Source organism: Daphnia pulicaria, chromosome 10 (genome assembly GCF_021234035.1).
Source record: "Daphnia pulicaria isolate SC F1-1A chromosome 10, SC_F0-13Bv2, whole genome shotgun sequence".
Classification (NCBI taxonomy): Eukaryota; Metazoa; Arthropoda; class Branchiopoda; order Diplostraca; family Daphniidae; genus Daphnia; species Daphnia pulicaria.
In genome coordinates, this window is record NC_060922.1 from 1,681,027 (window position 1) to 1,700,109 (window position 19,083).

The 19,083-nt window shown below is 40.1% G+C and overlaps 6 protein-coding genes across 10 annotated transcripts; 2 read left to right on the top strand and 4 right to left on the bottom strand.

Moving 5' to 3' along the window:
- Positions 1-2,655: 2,655 nt before the first annotated feature.
- LOC124314083 (acetyl-coenzyme A transporter 1-like) lies at positions 2,656-8,329 on the bottom strand. The gene is made up of 17 exons (XM_046779107.1): positions 8,256-8,329; positions 7,806-8,150; positions 7,555-7,739; positions 7,319-7,473; positions 7,034-7,245; positions 6,920-6,970; positions 6,725-6,858; positions 6,533-6,653; positions 6,413-6,460; positions 6,300-6,348; positions 6,101-6,234; positions 5,447-6,027; positions 4,863-5,386; positions 4,577-4,791; positions 4,036-4,496; positions 3,284-3,404; positions 2,656-3,160 (listed from the first exon to the last, which is right to left on the bottom strand). Exons 2-12 carry the CDS (start codon positions 8,148-8,150, stop codon positions 5,863-5,865), a joined length of 1,599 nt encoding a protein of 532 aa, XP_046635063.1. The 5' UTR covers positions 8,256-8,329; the 3' UTR covers positions 2,656-3,160; positions 3,284-3,404; positions 4,036-4,496; positions 4,577-4,791; positions 4,863-5,386; positions 5,447-5,862.
- LOC124314537 (carbonyl reductase [NADPH] 3-like) lies at positions 2,810-5,470 on the bottom strand. Its single transcript, XM_046779732.1, has 5 exons — positions 5,447-5,470; positions 4,863-5,386; positions 4,577-4,791; positions 4,429-4,496; positions 2,810-3,160 (listed from the first exon to the last, which is right to left on the bottom strand). The coding sequence occupies exons 1-5, from the start codon at positions 5,468-5,470 to the stop codon at positions 2,810-2,812; spliced, it is 1,182 nt and encodes a 393-aa protein (XP_046635688.1).
- Positions 8,330-8,518: 189 nt separating the features above from the next.
- On the bottom strand, positions 8,519-10,360 carry LOC124314210 (transcription factor E2F4-like). Of its 2 annotated transcripts, none has more exons than XM_046779348.1 (6): positions 9,899-10,360; positions 9,728-9,837; positions 9,555-9,666; positions 9,291-9,461; positions 9,106-9,231; positions 8,519-9,041 (listed from the first exon to the last, which is right to left on the bottom strand). In XM_046779348.1, the coding sequence occupies exons 1-6, from the start codon at positions 10,007-10,009 to the stop codon at positions 8,814-8,816; spliced, it is 858 nt and encodes a 285-aa protein (XP_046635304.1). In that variant the 5' UTR covers positions 10,010-10,360; the 3' UTR covers positions 8,519-8,813. The 2 variants fall into 2 exon arrangements, with proteins under 2 accessions (XP_046635304.1, XP_046635305.1); XM_046779349.1 differs by having other exon boundaries at positions 9,297-9,461; positions 9,899-10,355.
- Positions 10,361-10,369: 9 nt separating this feature from the next.
- Positions 10,370-14,698, top strand: LOC124314059 (beta-alanine transporter-like). 4 transcript variants are annotated; one of them, XM_046779058.1, is made up of 14 exons: positions 10,370-10,571; positions 10,954-11,632; positions 11,725-11,929; positions 12,322-12,425; positions 12,497-12,651; positions 12,752-12,920; positions 13,020-13,146; positions 13,207-13,328; positions 13,404-13,618; positions 13,689-13,750; positions 13,815-13,931; positions 14,006-14,141; positions 14,208-14,295; positions 14,370-14,698. In XM_046779058.1, the coding sequence occupies exons 2-14, from the start codon at positions 11,415-11,417 to the stop codon at positions 14,443-14,445; spliced, it is 1,794 nt and encodes a 597-aa protein (XP_046635014.1). In that variant the 5' UTR covers positions 10,370-10,571; positions 10,954-11,414; the 3' UTR covers positions 14,446-14,698. The 4 variants fall into 4 exon arrangements, with proteins under 4 accessions (XP_046635014.1, XP_046635016.1, XP_046635013.1 ...); XM_046779060.1 differs by lacking the exon at positions 10,370-10,571 and having other exon boundaries at positions 10,750-11,331; positions 11,425-11,632; XM_046779057.1 differs by lacking the exon at positions 10,370-10,571 and having other exon boundaries at positions 10,750-11,161; positions 11,233-11,632.
- Positions 14,699-14,879: 181 nt separating this feature from the next.
- Positions 14,880-15,978, bottom strand: LOC124314266 (cofilin/actin-depolymerizing factor homolog). Its single transcript, XM_046779426.1, has 5 exons — positions 15,783-15,978; positions 15,575-15,698; positions 15,399-15,514; positions 15,184-15,315; positions 14,880-15,110 (listed from the first exon to the last, which is right to left on the bottom strand). Exons 1-5 carry the CDS (start codon positions 15,858-15,860, stop codon positions 15,039-15,041), a joined length of 522 nt encoding a protein of 173 aa, XP_046635382.1. The 5' UTR covers positions 15,861-15,978; the 3' UTR covers positions 14,880-15,038.
- Positions 15,979-16,785: 807 nt separating this feature from the next.
- Positions 16,786-19,069, top strand: LOC124314118 (dipeptidase 1-like). The gene is made up of 9 exons (XM_046779168.1): positions 16,786-17,144; positions 17,213-17,366; positions 17,433-17,565; positions 17,637-17,787; positions 17,858-17,927; positions 18,002-18,178; positions 18,237-18,397; positions 18,456-18,591; positions 18,663-19,069. The coding sequence occupies exons 1-9, from the start codon at positions 16,894-16,896 to the stop codon at positions 18,759-18,761; spliced, it is 1,332 nt and encodes a 443-aa protein (XP_046635124.1). The 5' UTR covers positions 16,786-16,893; the 3' UTR covers positions 18,762-19,069.
- Positions 19,070-19,083: the final 14 nt, after the last annotated feature.

The window sequence follows — 19,083 nt, forward strand, 5'->3', positions numbered from 1 at the left end:
TGATTGTTAAATCGATATATACTTACTAGCTTCTATATAATTTAAAAACAAAGGATTGGATATCTAAACTATTAAAAACAGGATGCCGTTAATTGAGTTAGCAATAGAAACGGTGAAAGAAATTGGGCGATTACTCCGAACTAGACGCGCGAGAGTCGATCACACGCATGAAATTCTCGTTAGTGTGCGAGATACACATTCCGTCGTTGAAGCTTGAAGCCATTGTACTACACGAAGGACCACCCACGTCCGTGTATATCGACTCGATTCCAACTGCTGCTGTGACTTGTCAAGCAACGCGGAGAAATTAAGCTGATGGATCGGAAACTGCACAACAAAATATAGTTTAACCTTCGTTTTTATTCTTGGAAAATTAGAGAATATGAAAGAACCTCGAGTACTACTATACGGGAGATGACTGGCAGAAGATGAATGGTTGCCCATTCATTGGTGGCGGGTTCAAGTGGTCACTGTGTGACTATACGCCAGCCATTTGTATTGTGCGATAAGGAAAATGTAGCGTGCCAAAAACTGCTGGAGAGCCCCCGATGGCCGGCGGAGAGCCGACAGCTAATGTATGTTCATTTTACGTGAACTTATCCATTACCTATTATACATCAGTGGGCTCCGTATGCAGTCCAATGTCCACACAACACTGCTCTGCATATACAGTCCGCTCTAAAGCTATATAGCTATATAGACTCTTTAGCATGCTCTTATAAGCTGTTTTCTTTGCGAAATACAATAGACTGGTAGGAAAGAGAGAGAGAGAGGGCCGTATACATAAACTGCTCGACCAATATACCCCCAGTGCAGCACAGAAGCCTTGGCGTGCTGACGGAAAAGAGCGCTCGGATATATCTAACGTACAAAATAAGGAATGTCTAAACTTCACTTTGACGGCGCAGCAATCGATCCAGCAGCGGGCGAGCAGAGTCAACAGCACAAGCTGAGCCTATACTATCGCCGAGTATATTGTGCTGAACAAGAGGAGCGCATTACATAATATATTTTTTTACGTTTTATTTTTGCCTTTATAGAGTTCGCATAGTTTCTTATTCGCCGTTTTATTAAAACCTGCTGGACTGCTGGTTGCCGGTGCAGATGCGGGGGGAAAAAAAAACTTGGGCGGCGGCTAAAATCGAGACTTATCCAATTAAACGCCATCAAACCTAACCAACCTATTTCGTTCTTCTTTTACCATGCAAACATCTATGTACTTTTTTATTTTATTTTGTATTTTTTAGACGAAACGGCGGGCGAATCAAAAGTTGAACGATGCACCCCTGGCAACAACTTTTTAAGTGTGGTTCACTGCACCTTTTCCTCACATATCTGAATTTCTTGATTTTTACTTTTTTCTTCTTCTTTTATTATATAAAAAAAAGGGAAAAATCTAATATTTTCTAAATAACATGAACCCCCCCCCCCATCGTTATAGGAATAAACCCATAGGCCAGCGGCAAAAAAGTGATTTTCACAGAAAAGAACAACGAAACGAATATTGAGCCCCAAATACGTTCACAAAAAGCTGTGGATAATAGTGTACATGGATAATATATTTCAAAATCATCGACTATTTCTCACATGTATAGGCCTACCTATTTAATGTATTTAACTGTTATCGGCTCGTCATACCGACGTCAGACGTTGGGATGTTGACGTTCAAGCTCAATATCTCAAACCACCACGAGTGCTGCGATCGATTTGACAGCAACTCCAATGTCTTGAATCCCGTGCAATGACGGATCGAAATGTCGTTTACGTCAAACGGATTTTAATGGCAGCGGCGCTTCCATTCGTTTATCAATTTCTTTAAATTGGGCGTTTGCGTTACATTCCATTTTCTCATATATCAACTGTCCAGAAGCCGAAATTCAGTTGTTAGCCGGAAAACGCTCATCCGTGTACAACAGAAACGCAAAAAGATGGAGGTACATAATTAGAGGGACGACTATATCAATTGATGAAAGACGCCGGAGAAAAAAAATAAATAAATAAAAGTTATTTTAAAAAATTTCTTTTTACTTTTATGAAATGATCACGAAAAGTCCGGAAAAGTCTTGGAGCACAAAGTAGACGAATGACAGACACACACACATACACACACAAAAGCCTCTTTCCTAATACTTTTTCCCCTGCTGCTGGTATTATCTCACAAAAGTTTAGTGACTCTTCTACCGGCCACGCGCATCAAAACTTAAACAAAAAAAATAGTAAAAAATAATTGAGGGAAAAAACCCTCAACTAATGATCGGCTTGACATACAATAGACCTGCAAAGACTCGAGGAGAAAAAGTCTTGATACAGACGACATCTCTGGAAAGTGACGGAAGTTTCATCGATGGAACATATGCCCCATCGAAAAATTTAAGAAAGTAACTCAATCAATAACACGTCGTTAACAGTTTCAAAAATCGTCAAGTGGGATGAACCATTTCCCCATTTACGTCATCCGCTCTACTTTTATTAGCTTAGCGTAGAACGGGGTTCATTTTACGCTGCTCTTCTCAATATTTTACTTGCCTAAAAACGAGATTATGCCTTCATGATAAACAATCATTGTTAAATGTTTTTTTTGTTTTTTTTGTATAATCTAATGTTTCAAAAAACAAAATGAATTTGATTATCAGTTACATAAGAAAAAAAACATAATTTAATATTCAACCAATTATTTATTGAATCGAGACACTGGAATTTTCAGAAGAAAGCGTATTGAAGTAAATGTACCAGCCCATACGTATAACAGGGGGTAAAGAAAATGGGGATAACAATAAGAAAAGCGTATAACATTGGAGACGATCAAACCTTAACCGTAATAACCATATCCACCATATCCACCGTAGCCCCCACGATGTCCCCCGCCTCCGTAGTAGCCTCCACGATGACCCCATCCACTGCGACGATGCTCGGCCGTTTCCAGATCAGTCAAAAGAGCAGCGTCTTCTTCAGCAGCAGCAGACCGACGCTTGCGGCCCCATCCTCCTCTATGATATCCACCCCAACCGCCGCCATACCCGCCGCGACGATATCCTCCGTGTCCGTATCCACCGTATCCGTGCCTGCGGTGTTCGGCGACGTCGAGATCGGCGGCGTCTTCGACGACCGTTTCACTTTGGTCAACAGCAGCGGCAAGTGCCATCAAACACGCTAACACAATCTATCGGATAGAGAGCGAAGGAACATTCAGATGCAAGTACAGACAACATTAGAATTCAAGTATAGTGTAGTATAGTGTTGGTTTAAACAATGATTTTAAAAAGAGAAGAAATTCAATTCTTACCACGATCTTCATGATGAATTCGAGTCTTGATGTGCTTCTTATTCGATTACCGAAGAGTTGATGTCAAAAGCAGCTCGGTTCGCTTCCTTTTATACCTGGCACAACTTTGGGTCCGTCCTTCCTGTAAAGCGTAAACTGGTGTATTTTAAATTGCACCAGATTACGACAACCCACAAGACCTTCAAAAATGAGCTAGAGGACATCGGAAAAAAATACCCTTTTCCCTAAAATTGCGTTCTTCCCATCTCCCTTTTTTATTGGGATTATATGTATCTGCCGTAAACTAGTTTTAAGAGCTTGGTGGTGATCAGCGCATTTAAAACTTGTTTTTGACATCTAACCAGGATGCATCTGATGAAAAAGAATTTTAAAAACTCACTCACTACTACCTATAACCATTTTAATTTAAAAATAAATCATTATAGTACAATAATAATAGTACAATGATGAGTCAACATAATTTCACAGGGGGGCGTATTAAAATCATTATTATTAGCCTATATACTGTAACACTATTATGCTGTTATAACGATCAAGTTATAAATCTTTTTCGCTACAAATTAAAACAAAGCCTCTCTATTGCTTACTATTGTTTCAATATCGTACGATAACAAAAATCTAAGTAGATTAATAAACTTCATGATTAACTGATTAATGCTTTGTCATCCTGAATCTCTATTTTTTTTTTTTTAATTATTATTTCGAAATGACAAAGCAGTTTGTCCGTGAAAGAACTTGATTTAGATAAAGACCTTCTGGCCATCACACTTCACGCATCACGGCGATGAAGGTATACAATTGCCCCATGGCAAGTTGACAAAACCACACCTTTTCCTTAACAATGGTGTCTTGGTTTCTTCACTCACAATCGTTTTATTAGTTGCGTTGCTCAACGATGTTTTCTTTGTCTAACTTTTCAGTTTTATTTATAATTCTCTGCAGATAAGATTATCTCATTTTCTGTGCAAGCTTCCTCTTGACTAAACTTAAATGTTCCTATTTAGTACAATTTTATTCAATTTTATGTTTCAGTTCCGGAAAAGTCTTTCCGATAAAGAAAAATTAAAAAACAAAACAAATTGTCTTTAATATAAAGATGGAGTTGGTCCATTGACCCAATCAACAATTTGTTTGTCATGCCATACGTAAGAACCTTTTGGATTCATTACGTTATTAGGAGGTAGCATTGCAAGCCAGGAAGCAGCAGCAGCACCTAGCACATACAAAAATATCGTTAATCAAGTATTCAGTTGAAACTTGACAGTCAGGCAATGTTTTCAATTGGTAATTTACCTTCCTCAATTGTCAACACTCCTTTAAATGATGCCATTTTTGTTTTGACATAGCCTGGATGAACGTGGTTAGCGATAATATCTGGGCGCGGATCGGCATCAAAATCACGCTGCTGTATCCGCGTCATGGCACTGACAGCGATTTTAGATGCTACGTAGGAAACCCAGTTTTTCTTCGGCCATCCATACTCCGGATGATCTCCTCTTTGTACGGATCTGTCAGAAGGAAAACAAAATAAAAGGGGGTTATTCAAAAATTAATAATAATAATTGTTTATAAAAATTACTCGAGAAAATGATTCATGATGTGGATGAGTTCCTTGTACGAAAGGTCAGTAGATGAAAGTCTAGCTCTTAGCGTAATCGCCGGCTCATTTTGACCCTCGATCTGCATAAGGTGGCCCATGCTACTAGATAAATTAACAACTCTTGCGTGAGGTCTCAAAATCGGGAAAAGGATGTCGCACGTGCGGTACGTATTGAAGAAATTGGTTTGCAAAACGGAGCGTGCGCTCTCGGCGAACAATTCTCGCGAATCTTCGTCTTTGGAGACAATCAGCATGCCAGCATTGTTTACCAAGACATCCAAACCTCCGTATGTTGCCTGCAGGTAGTCCCTTAGCCTCAAAACACTGGCTTCATCATCGATATCTAATTGGTGGTACTTGGGTTGCAAGCCCAACTTCTCGAGTTCTTCCACAGCGGTCCGACCGCGATGCTCATCTCGAGAAGTCAGGTAAACAGACCCATCAAATGATTTGCAAAGTTCTTTGACAACTGCAAATCCAATGCCTTGATTCGCCCCAGAAATCTATTTCAATAAGAAATCAATGGATGACAAATTGCGTTACCTTAATGCGTTTGAACTTACCACTGCAACTCTTGGGTTTGTCATATTTCTTCCCACAAAAGAAAAACTTACTTGCGTATGAAAGTATCAGGAGAGGTAGACGCAATCGTGGTGTCAGCCACAGAATGCATAAGTTACCTGAGATAGTTCCAAGTTCACCCTAAATTCCGCTATGAACGCCACCAGTTGGGAGTAAGGTGGCCCACGTATTCGTGGCACTGATATAACTGAACTTAGATAAGCGCAAGAACGAGATAGTAGTCGAAGGTTAATCTAACGATCGAACTTCAAAAATGGGAAGAAAATCAAACACCACAATTAAAGTAAAACATGTATCTTAACACTCCTGGTAATGTACGCATGCTTTAAATAAATTTTTCCATGATATTCCCGTTAACAAAAAGTATCCCAATAGGGGCTAATTAAACATTTGCCTATCAATTGTTGCGAACTTTCCATGCACTTTCGTCTTTCGACTGCAGTTGATGGATGACCCTACGGCCCCAGCGGAGCCATAAAAATCCGATTACTATACATATCAAGGATTCGACATAAAAACCATCCAAGTCGACTATGCACTGTCCTCCTCCATCGGTGCATTCCTGAGTTTGAAATATATAGAAAATTATTTTTTAATTTGCTGGCACATATTAATCACGAAAAATGACAACTTACCAATGTTTCAGCGGCATTGCGACACTTGTTAGTCTCATGGATAATGGAGTCTTTTGAGTGGCAGCTTTTCCATGTCAACGCATCAACTGACCAGAGAGCTAAGGTAGAGGGCCAATTTCCACCAAGGTTGCACACTACATAAAGGTTGGATTGTATTTTAACTTTTAAGAATGAGAACATGTTTTTTTCTGATTCATACCTGTGTTTAGCAAAGTCATGTAAGTACCTCCAACTTGGGGATCACTAACCTGGCGAATTAGGATGATTTTGATTAAATGACTCATAATGGGAAAACGCATTATAGTTACTTACTTTGGCAAAGAAAGCCATCACGGCAACAAACATGCTGTATACTGCGACCTAAGATAAATATTAAAAATACATTCCAAACAATAATGGTAATGATGGCATCCATTTAACTGTCGATAGTACCTGATGGATAGCATAAATGATCACGACCATCAAGTAGTAATAAAAAGGGAATTGGCCGTCGCTACTTTGGAATTGTGGAGTAATCCACACAAGACCAGCATATATAAATCCAAACATTAACCTGTTAATTAAGATGGTTAGATCTATCAATATAAACAAAATGCCTTTTTAATTGTAACAAATAGCTATTACCTATAAGGAATTGCGTTAATAAAAACTTGCATAGGTCGAGGGCCGGCAGTGTATCGGCTAATGAATAGCGGCAGGACGATTTGAAGGGGAACCAAAGGAACGGCTAGCAGAGCTAATTGCGCTTTAGGAACCCCCTAAACAAGAAAAATACTTGCGATACCACACAAAACAATGATAGGTAAATAATGTCTTTACCATTTCAACTAGCTTGAGACCAGTAACCGCGTCGGATGCTGAAAATCCAATCTAAAGATCAACACAAAGAATAAATAGCGTAAAATAAATTCACCTTTTTTGGAAGAAAAATACCTTGCATGTTAAGAGAACTACCACAGTCCATTGAATAGCAGGAAGTTTAAAGATTTTCAATAAGAGTTTGTAACTCTCAACTATGCTTAAATTATGCTCAGCATCTTCGCCTGTGGATTCTTCATTGGTGCAATCTGGTGCTTTTTCTCGCTTTAACAACCACACGAATGTTGTGGTGATGAAGAAAACGATTCCCCAGAAATAAAGGAATCCTAGATGGATGACCACAAATTCGTCAGAACTCAAACATTAAACGCGTGATTTTCACGAAGTATATATACGTACCGGACAATGTCAAAAGCCCAAAAGGTTCCGGTTGACTCCTCAGATATTTGTTGCAGAAATCTGCAGATTCAAAGGCCACAAAGACAACATAGCCTAAAAAATAACCAGCAGTTTGCCCAACTGAATTGCAAGTGGAGGCATATCCAACATTTTTTCTGTAGTATAAAAGAAAATACATATAAGATCAAATGATAAATTCAGATAATTTTTAAAAAGGCAAATTTTAGTCTATGTACCTGTGCAGCATTGTCAATGCCCATCCATCTACAGCAATGTCTTGTGTTGCAGCTAAAAAGTTTAGAGAAAAGAATCCTATGGTGAGCATTTTAATGTTTGGTGATCCTTCTGAATCCAAGTACTGGTCCACTTTTGTTGAAAGAAACAGCATAGCAATTCCAAGCAGATACTGCACAGGAACAAGCTGATCGAGAAAAAGGAACATGGTTATATATGGGCACTTATTTTAGCAGCTAGATGGAATATCTACCCAAGTTTTTCTTCTTCCCATTCTTGAGGAGTATAAAGAGTCCACTATCGGAGCCCATAAAAGTTTCAAACTAAATGGCCAAAATACAAGGCTAAATTCTGCTTGCTCCTTGTAGCTAACATGACGATTCTGAAGCATCAATGGAATACTGGCAGTCAATCCTAATGGTATTCCTTGCAGCAGGTACAAAAAGAAAAGTAGAGCAATATTTCTCCCTTCACCCTTCCAACTCCAAATCTGTGGTGCTTCCTTCATCTCTTCTTTGATTTGATAGGTACTTTCATCATTTTCAATTAAAGATGAACGCTCATTTTCCGATGGTAATTCTGCTCGCTTTCTCATCATCTACAAAAGGGTGAGTAAACGGAAAAGTTTTCTTTTGTAATAAACAAGATTTGAACTAGTAAACTTGCTGGAATGGTTAAAAGAACAGGTAACGTTAACGAGGTAATTAATTGTGACAGCCGATAGTACCACGATAGTACGAATGACGTAAGCAAGGCAAAGCAAACACAAACAAATGTTTCGTCTGCTATAATAGAACTGAATAAACAGCAATAACAGCGCGATTTCAATCTATCGACTCTGCTATCGGGCTACATCCTACCTGGCTACGTTATATTACTTTGAAAATTCTCCAGATAGATTAATCTAGTATTGAACGCGATTTTGTTGTGATATAGCCAGGAAAGGAGAATGATGATTTTTAAAACTGACGGGGTTCTATTCATTTGTATTCATTTTGATGAGGATTTTTGCTAACATACAGCACAATACATCACTTGATGGTGATGATCGGAAGATAATCGACGGGATACTTCATTTAACAAGTCGATGAATTAACTTTCAACAGTGGGTTGAATTTGAACTTTCGCTGTGTCAAACGGCGGGTTTTATCTGTTTCTGCCGACCACACCAGTGCCATAATAGCTAAGGGAAGGACAACAGGTAATAATCATCACTCGCACGACAGACGTAGCTTTAAGGTCAGCTTAACAGCATGCAGGATCAGAAAGACGAGATAGGCATGTCGAATAGATCGGTAAGACCCTCGTTTTCATCAAGATGAAAATAGTAGTCCCTCTCACTGGGAGGAGGACTCAATCTAAGGAACGAATCAGACACAAGCTCTTCCATTTCTGTGTCTTCTCCATCAGCGCCAGTTGACTGCATAGGCTTAAGAGAAGGTTCTTGTTGATCCTGAGACTGAGATTTTCTTGGAGAACGCCGTGTCTCCTGGAAATTTAACAAACAATAAGCACTGTGATAAAAATAATAATATGTCAACGACGACAAATACCGTTAAGAAACGTTTTGGAGGTGGGACAGGTACAGCAATTGGACTAGTGCCTTCACTATCCTTATTCACCAATAAGACGTGAATTGGAACAGTTTGAGATTTTAGATGGATCTGATACTGGCGTTTCTGTAAAAGAATAAATATTAGGTGACTGTTCTAACATGCTCAAATATTTGTGTACACACTCTCACCTGATCATCTTCTGGAATGGGGACTTCTAGGTGAGTATGTGGAGGGGCTCTGATGGCAAGCAAGGTATCACCTTCAAAACTTGAGCAGAGATCATCGTGAGTGATGTATGCTAATCGACTATTGACATTATCTTCACTTGTATTCCGAAAGCTTTGCTGTATCCACTGTAAGGCATCATTAAGTAGACATATATTAATCAAAAAGTAGACATAAGTTAGAATAGAAGAAGCTGCCTATCTGGGAATTAATTCAATTACCTGTTTGTGCTGATCTAAATGTTTCTCTAAGGCATCCAATGACGCTACTTCATTCCTCAATTGGGCAAGTTTTTCTCCAATCTCTTGAGTGTTGCATCCGGGACCTGCCCCTCTATAAATACAAAACTGTTAGAAAAATGTCTGCCTAAAATATAAATTTGGCAAAAACAAACCTCCACTGTATGCTGTTTTTACTCTTCTTTTCAATCAGACCAATTCCTTCTAATACATTTGTGATATCGTAAATTCTTCGTTTCTGCCTGACGGCCAACGTATCTGCAGCCTAAGCAAAAATGACTGTTACTATTACCCAATAGGCGTTAAAATTAACTGCCAGTACCTACCACTTTCAAATCTAACACTCCATCACGAGCTTCTTGCAACAGATTAACAAAACGTGTCGTCAACAATCCTAACGACTTTTCAAACCTACTCGCCGCATTTAAATCCGCCATTGCGCCGCGGCCACTCCAAATCAGCGACACAACCGTCAGAGTTCCACGCTGTAAAGTGTGTAAGACGCGTTGCCAGATGCTCAAGCAGCAGGGCCAAGAGCCTACCTTCCCTTCCAAAGTTCGAAATCCGCGGAAAACCTTTCGCTTCCGCGTTTTAGGTACTACTATTCTCGAGTATTGACAAGACCGAATGTGTTTCCTAGCTTTGCTGATTGAAAAATTGGTGAAATGCTAGAAATCAACTGACAAATTTTCACTTGCAGCCTGTTTAAACGTACTTAAAGGCAAAGGATGTTTGAATTAAGGCTTCAACTACAAGCCAAAAATGCAATGCAATCTTGTGTGTGTGTAACAGTGTGTACACCGTACACTGAGAAACGAAAATGAAAACTGACGCGCCACTGATCCCAAGTGATGCAGCAAGTATTGGCCACCTATCGGACGAAAAATCCTACGAAAAAATCCGTTTTTTTTTAACCGCATTTACAATTAAACCGATCGGAATAGCTTGAAATTTTGAAAATGCGTCACTTAAATTTTAATATCTGATTTGAATTCGAAGGTAACTTACTTATCAGTGCTACTACCATTAATTGAGATTTGATTTCAACTTTTCAAATGTTCAAAAATTCAAATGTACTTACCTCACTGTATCTGATATTAAAAATTTTTTTTTTAAACTTAAACAACAAAAATTTTATGCTCAATGAATTTTACATTATTTTACCTGCCGAAATTCACTGCGTTACCATGTTATTGAAATGTCGCCGTGAAAACAACGGGAGGCGGTTAAATAACAAATTTGAAATTCCTTAAATCTACTGCATGCCCACTAGATGTCTCTTTTCTTTAATTTTCAAATGAACTTTGCAAACTGTAACTCGAGCTTGTTCCTCCTTTTTTATGGTGTATATTCTTTAAATTCTTTTATTTCCACACAATAGAGCTCACTGGATCTTTTGTCCCTCAACCCCCCCAACCCCTCTGGTTCTTCTCGCTCACTTCCTTGTGTGACATCAGGTCTTTGATTGTAAAATACTGTGAAAGAAAAAGAAAAGAAGAAGAAAATCACCCCTACACTAGGAGATCAGCCGAATACGAAGAGCAGATGTCTTCAGAGTGGTGTTAGTTCCGGCCGCTCGGAATTGTGAAGTACCGCCAACTTTCCTTCTACTCTCTTCCCCCCTTGTATAACTCTTGCTATCTCTCCTTATGTGTTGTAGCGCTCTCTGTACACGTACGTACAGTGCGCCGGGGGTTATTTGATGGACCAAGCGTGCATGCTGTTCCCGCAGTCTGCTAGAAACCGCAGTCACGCAAAGGTGGTGTGCATCTCTGCCACTCTTTCTTGCGGTTTATCCCCTTTTTATATGTTTTGATTCAATTCAAACAAGTCGAATTCGAAATGACTGTAGACTTTGACTTGATTTTACCCGACGTGGGCGAGTACGGGAAATATCAGAAACTGATGGTTTGGTTCGTTTTCCTTCCCGGGATGATTCCCTGCGGTTTCCACGCATACAATCAGCTGTTTATGGCCACACAACCGAAATTTCGATGCCTAGTACCCGATCTCGATTTAGTGGACCGCAATCTCACCGATGACTTTATCCGCAACATCAGGTAATTTTTTAATTAAACAATTATTCGTTTAAATCCCCAAACAAATTGCTCGCAAAAGATTGACAAATAAATCAATTGTTTTCACTTTTCAGTATTCCGTTCGTGATCAACAAAGAGGGGCGATGGGACTCCAGCTCGTGTTCGATGTACGCGCGGAACTATTCGGCAGAGGAAAACTTGGCTGCGCTACTTCAGCCTGGAGGAAATGTGTCATCGGATATTCCAGCAACAGTGCCATGCCAAGCGGGTTGGAAGTTCCAGTACAGCGACCAAGAGAGTACCACGGTAGTGGCTGAAGTAAGTTTTTTAGTTTTTTCCCCAAAATTTACGCTTGACAAACATTGTTTTGTTTCGTTTCCCCTCTTTCTCTCTCTCTGACTTGTCTCGCTCGGCTTGGTTTTTGATACACTACCTCCCAAGACAGGAAACTAGTCTTCCAATAACTGTCAATCACTGTACCGCTTTGAAAAAAGTCGTCTGCTTATATTCAAATGGGCAATTATATTCAAATCAATCCCGATCAAGGCTTTTGTCTGTCTACCCCATTATCGCGCTTCCTTTTTTCTTCGTTTAGTCAAATAATGACCGATTTCCGGTGATACAACAAATCATTTTCGTCGAAATTGATTGACGACTTTGATTAGCAGTTAACTAGGTTGATTTGATGTGTGTTTTTTACATTTATGCAGTGGGCGTTGGTGTGCGACAAGGATTTCTACACGACGATGGCCCTTGTCCTTTTCGGCGTCAGCGGACTCGTTGGAAACTGGATTTTCGGCTACATCCAGGACAGGTTGGTTTAAAAAATTGTCATTTCGTTGGATTGAAAGTTACTTATAACACTACCCAATCAAAAAATCTTAGCATGGGGAGACGACCGGCTTTCTTCATTTATCTTTTGATTGAAAGCGTGTTTGCCATAGCAACGGCGTTCGCTCCGAATTTCGGTATTTGGCTGGCATGTCGCATTGGTGTCGGTTTCACCGTTCCAGCCATCATGGGGACGCCTTTTGTCATGGGTATATAGTACTATTATTATTATACAGCCCTGGATTCTATTTCCCATTCGAATCACCCCAATCGTGTCGTTTTGATTGTCTTTTCGGTTTTTCCCAACAGCTATTGAACTGGTAGGTCCATCCTGGAGGACACATGTCGCCTTACTCGCCAACGTGGTTTACTCGTTCACCCTCTGTCTTTTGGGTGTAGTGGTTTGGTTGGTTCGTGACTGGCGTCAAATGTCGCTGGCCACATCCCTGCCGTTCTTAGCCTTCTTCTTCTACTGGTGGTAAATACCTTAGCTATTTAAAAGATGATTGATGCAAACCTTTCTAAATCAGGGTTCTATTAACATTACCCTTTTGCTTTTCCAATTGAAAATAAACAGGGTATTGCCCGAATCCCCCAGATGGCTTTTATCTCAGGATAGGATAGCGGAAGCCGAAGTTGAAATCCGTAAAATGGCCCGCATGAACAAACGAATTTTACCACCTGGATATTTCAATCAATTTAAAGTAAATTTTACAGTTTTCAAATTTTTCGTAATTTTAAATGTGTCTTATTATTCACTTAAGACTCAGACCGAAGAAACCGGAGACGATACCGACTCCAATCATTCCCATCCGACTTATGGAGCCCTGGATCTGGTGAAGACGCCCAACATGGCCAGAAAAACCGCAATCATCACCTTTATCTGGTATACATTTATTGCTTACTATGTTTTGCTATTAATTGGCACATGTAATATCTCTTGTATTTTTAAAAAATAAAGGTTCACGGTCACTTCGGTGTACGTTGGCCTTTCCTATTACGCCCCGGCGTTGGGCGGCAACGAATATTTGAATTTCCTGTTGGCAGGCGTGGCCGAATTGCCGACTTATTTTTTCCTTTGGCCGACAATGGATCGATGGGGTCGCAGATGGACGCTCTGCTTCTCAATGATATTGGGCGGCGTCGCTTGCCTGGCTACTTTATCCTTCCAAGATAGTTAGTAGTCAACAATTATAAACTCTTGATAAAAACTCCTCCTACACACAACAATTTTTCTTTCGCCTAGATTACGTCGCGACGCTCGTGCTCTATTGTATCGGGAAATTCGGAATTTCTTCCGCTTTTGTGGTATTCAGATTGTATACTCATTAAATCACTATTCCAAAATATTATTTCATTTAAATGATACTAGGTCCTGCCTTTGATGGCGTCTGAACTCTATCCGACCGTAGTGCGTGGGATTGGGATCAGTATAAGCGGCGTAGCGGGAATGCTGGGCCCGATCTTCATTCCCCTTATTAACTACTTGGTAAGTTCATTTGAAAAATTTTGAGTTCAACTTTTTTTTTCTTGTGGGCTAATAAACGTTTCATTGTCAAATAGGGAACTGAGAGCCTGATGGTTTTACCTCTGATGATCATGGGCGGTTTGATGGTGGCTGGTGGTCTGTCGGCGTTGACTCTGCCGGAAACTTTGCACCAGCATCTTCCGCAGACTTTAGAAGAGGGGGAACTGTTTGGTAATTCATTTTCTGATGGAAATGGGTTAACTTAATTCATATTCATACTTTTACTAATTGATAAAGGCAAAGACTTTGGATACAAGCAATGGCTAACCTGTTGCCCGCCACGTCCGAATCGACGAGAAGAACACGAAAACGACGTTGCTCAAAGGTAAAGTTGAATCATAAACTGGCTGGAAATTGTTAGTCTATACTAACAATTCATTCTCCGGTTTGGCGCAATAGATTGGCGGAGAATCCTGACATTGCCAAACCTCTAGTGACTCCAACGATAGCTTCGTCAATCACATCTGCCATTTGAAGGGTATCAACAGTGAATCGGGGGGGGGGGGGGGGGGGGGAATCTCCGCCCATTCCAAATCCATGGGTGGTCTGTCGTATTCAATTTTTTAACAATCTCCGGATATGTCTTCCAAAGACATATCCGCATCTCAATTTTCAACTCTTAGGAAAAAGAATCATTCGCTTTTGATGTTTTGTCTCGTGACCCGTTTTTCTATTTCAAATTTTAATCTAGATCAATATACATAGCCCAGATGATTATTATACTTTAACGCCGCTGGGTGACTCCCATTCATTTAAGTTCGCATTTTTAAATGGCTGTGTTTTTTTTAAAAATGGGCAGATTGACCTTCAGTTGGAAATCACCTAGGCCTACATCCCTTTTCTCCGGATGTTATAGCAACCTTGAACGCACGATGATGACCATAGCGATTTAATCCGCTCCGAAAGTTATTAGTCTTGGTTTCTGTATATTTTCCAGTTGTATTTCGTGAACAAACCCGGCGACAAAAAAATGCGTGATTATATCGAAAGCCACAGGAGCCACCAGCATAAAGTTTTGATTATTTCCACAACAAAAAACACAAACAAACAAACATCAGCCGGAGTGTGTTAGCATGCAGTCACCGTCCTCGTGAGCTTATCTTGAACCTCTACCAGGGACGCTTGCTCATCATCGCTTGCCTAATGGTGAAATGGGTTAGTTGTGCTGCACAGCGTATGTAGGATCACAAATTTCAACCGGATGCACACTCACCTGAACGAATGCAGAGATTCCCGTTACAGCCTTTTTCATGCCTTCGACGGACGCGGCGTGAATGAATTTCGATCGGACTTTCACGTCATCGGGACACCAAGACATTAGCACCAGTTTGTCTCTCTTCTTGTCCTTCAAAAATAATAAGCCAAGCGGATGCAATTTTACAATCCATTTGACTAGTCAAATGTTTAGATAATTCATTTGATTTTTACCGCAGAAGACTTGCATTGAAATTCGAAATCGAGAACCCCATAACGGCATTCTTTACCCGTCGGTTTGACAACCTTCAGATTTTTCAGGTAGTCATTATAGGTGGATGTACGACTACCTGTTAAAAAATTAGGTCAATACAAAATCGAATATTGTTTTTAAAATTTTAGTTTTGTACCAGTAGATTCGAGATCAATGACTGTCTCGTTTTTGACGAAGAATACGCCGTAGCGGAATTCCTTTCCAGCCTTGATCTTATCAATGACTACCTTGGCGGCATCGGTCACTCTAACCCCCGATTCCTGGATAAAACGCCCATTTATATTGGCAATAAATAACCAAAACAATTAGAAACTATAAATAAAACAAGTAGATATACGACATACCAAAACTGCAGCGGGTTGCACAGGGTACCAGGACACCAGCAAACCAACAGAAAAGCAAATCAACGCGAGTCTCAGCATTTTTTGGCAGAGAGTGTGTACACTGTACAGCGTCGCTTATTCGTCTGACACAGTGGAGCGCACAACAAAAATGAAAACAGACGCCGAGGGTTTTTATACTTGCCGATGCCGAGCACACAACAACAGCAGGTAGAGAGGGGAGAAAGATGGCGACGAGATGCACGTGATATATAAAGGCTGTCGCCTTTTATGGACGAAAGGAAAGCGAAAATTAGAAAAGCCCTAAAGCGAACAACTTTTCCTTGTTCGAGAGTGCAAGGGCTTCTACACGATGAGTATTGCGAAAGATCGGGAAAAAATGATTAACGGACGTTGTACCACCAGTCGTGACTTGACAGCAGTCGAACGTGCCAAAAATGAATAAATTGAGTAACACAAAAAAGCGCTGAGCTTTTAGTTGCCGCCCATGCGCCAGGTACGTATAGCAACGTATGTTAACATACAAATCGGTTGTCAGGAGACCCGATCATCCTTGGCTGCCCTTGAGAAACAACATGGAACGAGTTCCAAGAAGTGTGTATAGGCACTATTTTTGCCGGGGCCGAATATGAGTATAATAAAAGCTCCTGAGGGAATAAATGCGCATACATAAATCATCTGGAAAATCCCAATTTCTTGTTATCATACCCGATGAACGAACAAGCGCGGCCTTCAATCTATACATGATTTTCATGATGATAGGAAAACCAATCGTATTTTTAGCCGTCTTATTTCAACGGTTGTTGCGCAACCGACTTTGTTTATCTTAAATTTTAAAACTTTGTTGTCAAGTGCAAGAAATGTGGTCGCTGAGAAGGGGAACTTGTTTCCGCCAACGAAGCAGTTTTACAATGTTAGTATAGGTAATAAGTTCCAGACCCTTCTTCGTGATCTTGAAACTATTTTTAGCCTGGCCTCACAGATATTTGTTCTAGTTGTCCCCGCTTTTCAGTGAACTGTATGCCCCCACTCCGAGTCATTGCTCATCCAGCCTCTTGGCCGACAAGTTCACCAATGAAAAATTAGTTTAATTTAATTAATTTGAAAAATAAAGATGGAAAGAGTGTTGAGCGCGTTGATTGTTGTGTTGGCGGTCAGTTTTTACGGAGTGTCAGGATTTCCCTGGAAGTTGATTCACAGGTCCATTGAAGAAAATGTTGGAATTACATTGAATCAAATAGCGGAACCCCTTATGGAGAACGAATCAAAGGTTTTTCAAACTGAATTCCATAAATTGGCCTCAAATAAAAATGACGAGCTGACGATTGCACGTCAAATTCTCGAGCGCGTTCCTCTCATTGACGGGTATGTCCATTTTGAAATAATTCTCCGCTTTGAAGCGCTATGTATAATTGAATTCTTTGCAAATATAGGCATAATGATTTACCGCACGTTATTCGACTCCTGGCCGAGAGTCAACTGGCTAGCTTCAATTTGACAGATCTTGCAGATAAGAATCCTTGGAAATCTGATCCTTCGTCGCATACTGACATTCTCCGTCTCCGACAAGGGAAGCTGGGCGCTCAAGTAATTTGACTCTCTTGACTATTATACATGAATTGAATCATTTTTAAATTAATCTCTCTGTCATAGTTTTGGGTGGCGTATACGAATTGCAATACTCAGCACAATGATTCGCCGCAAAAGACGATCGAACAAATTGATCTCATCTACCGCTTGATTGACTTGTATTCAGACACTTTTCAACTAGCCACCACAGCTCAAGGTATTAAACATATAACTTGACACCGGTGAGGTCAGACAACTTGTGAACAATCACTTTACATTTACATATAGAAATTGAGGACATCTTTGCATCGGGTAAAATTTCCAGTCTGATTGGAGTTGAAGGTGGTCACTCCATTGGAAATTCCCTCGGTGTATTGCGCACTTTCTATCGACTCGGAGTTCGTTACATGACTCTCACCCATTCGTGTCCGACTCCATGGTATACACATCTAATCTTTAACTGTTATTAATTTGATCAATTACATATTTAAAAAAAAATATTCTTTAAGGGCTGACAATTCACAGCTGGATAACCCGGGTCAGGAACCTATTCACGATGGACTTACCAGTTTTGGAGAAGTATATTACTTATTTTTTAAATTGCTGTTATTCTTGATTTTTAGACAAGTTTTTGTCCGTTTAAATTTATTAAGGCAATAGTCCAAGAGATGAATCGCTTGGGCATGATGGTGGACATTTCGCATGTGTCGGTCTCGACAATGGAAGACGTATTGAACGTGTCGAAAGCGCCCGTGATTTTCAGTCACTCGGGGGCATTTTCCGTTTGCAACAATACTCGAAACGTGCCCGATCATATCCTTCGTCGATTGGTTAGTCCTACCATAAATTTTCTTTAGTCATAATTCATATAGCTTTCTGTAACTATAGGCGAAAAATGACGGAATTATCATGGTGGTATTTTATAACGAATTCATCGCCTGCGGTCAGTCGGCAAGCCTCAACGATGTGGTGCGCCACATCGAACACATTCGTAATGTTATCGGGGAAGATTACATTGGACTCGGTGGTGACTTTAACGGAGTTGATAGGTAAATGATTTATTAACGAGACAAATGAGCAGGGAAAATGAGCGGTTAATATTTGAAGGGTTCCCACTGACTTGGATGATGTTTCAAAGTATCCCAACCTCTTCGCGGAATTGTTACGTCGCGGTTGGAGCGAAACAGATTTAGAAAAATTGGCTGGTAGAAATATGCTGCGCGTGATGCGTCGTGTTGAGCAGGTACAGTAATTTGTTATTTATATCACGCCACGCCTTCTTTTCAAATTAATTGTTATCAAATATCTGATAAGGTTAAAATGGAACTCTTATCCATGGAGCCGATTGAAGAATGGATTCCGGCCGAAGACCTCCGACCTGAGCACAAGCAATGTCTCACCGAGTACAGTTAATTTTTCATCGATAGATTTCTTCACGGTTGATTCATCAGCAGGTTCTAAGAATTTGAACCGCGCAATTTAAATTTGTATTCGCCTCCACGCGCACCATAGCAATCGTTTAAAATTACCCTCGCTTGATTCCTTATACCAAATTCTATTATAATTGTCAATCGAAAAGAGAAACTTGTGTTTGCTTCACGCTCAGTCATCAAACAGTCTGAATTGAATGGCTAGACTGAATAATTTGATTTCAAAGAAGATAGTATCAGGTTTGTGCAAAAATGTCTAGACTGCCAAATAAATAGCGCTTTATACATTGATATTTTTTTTTTTA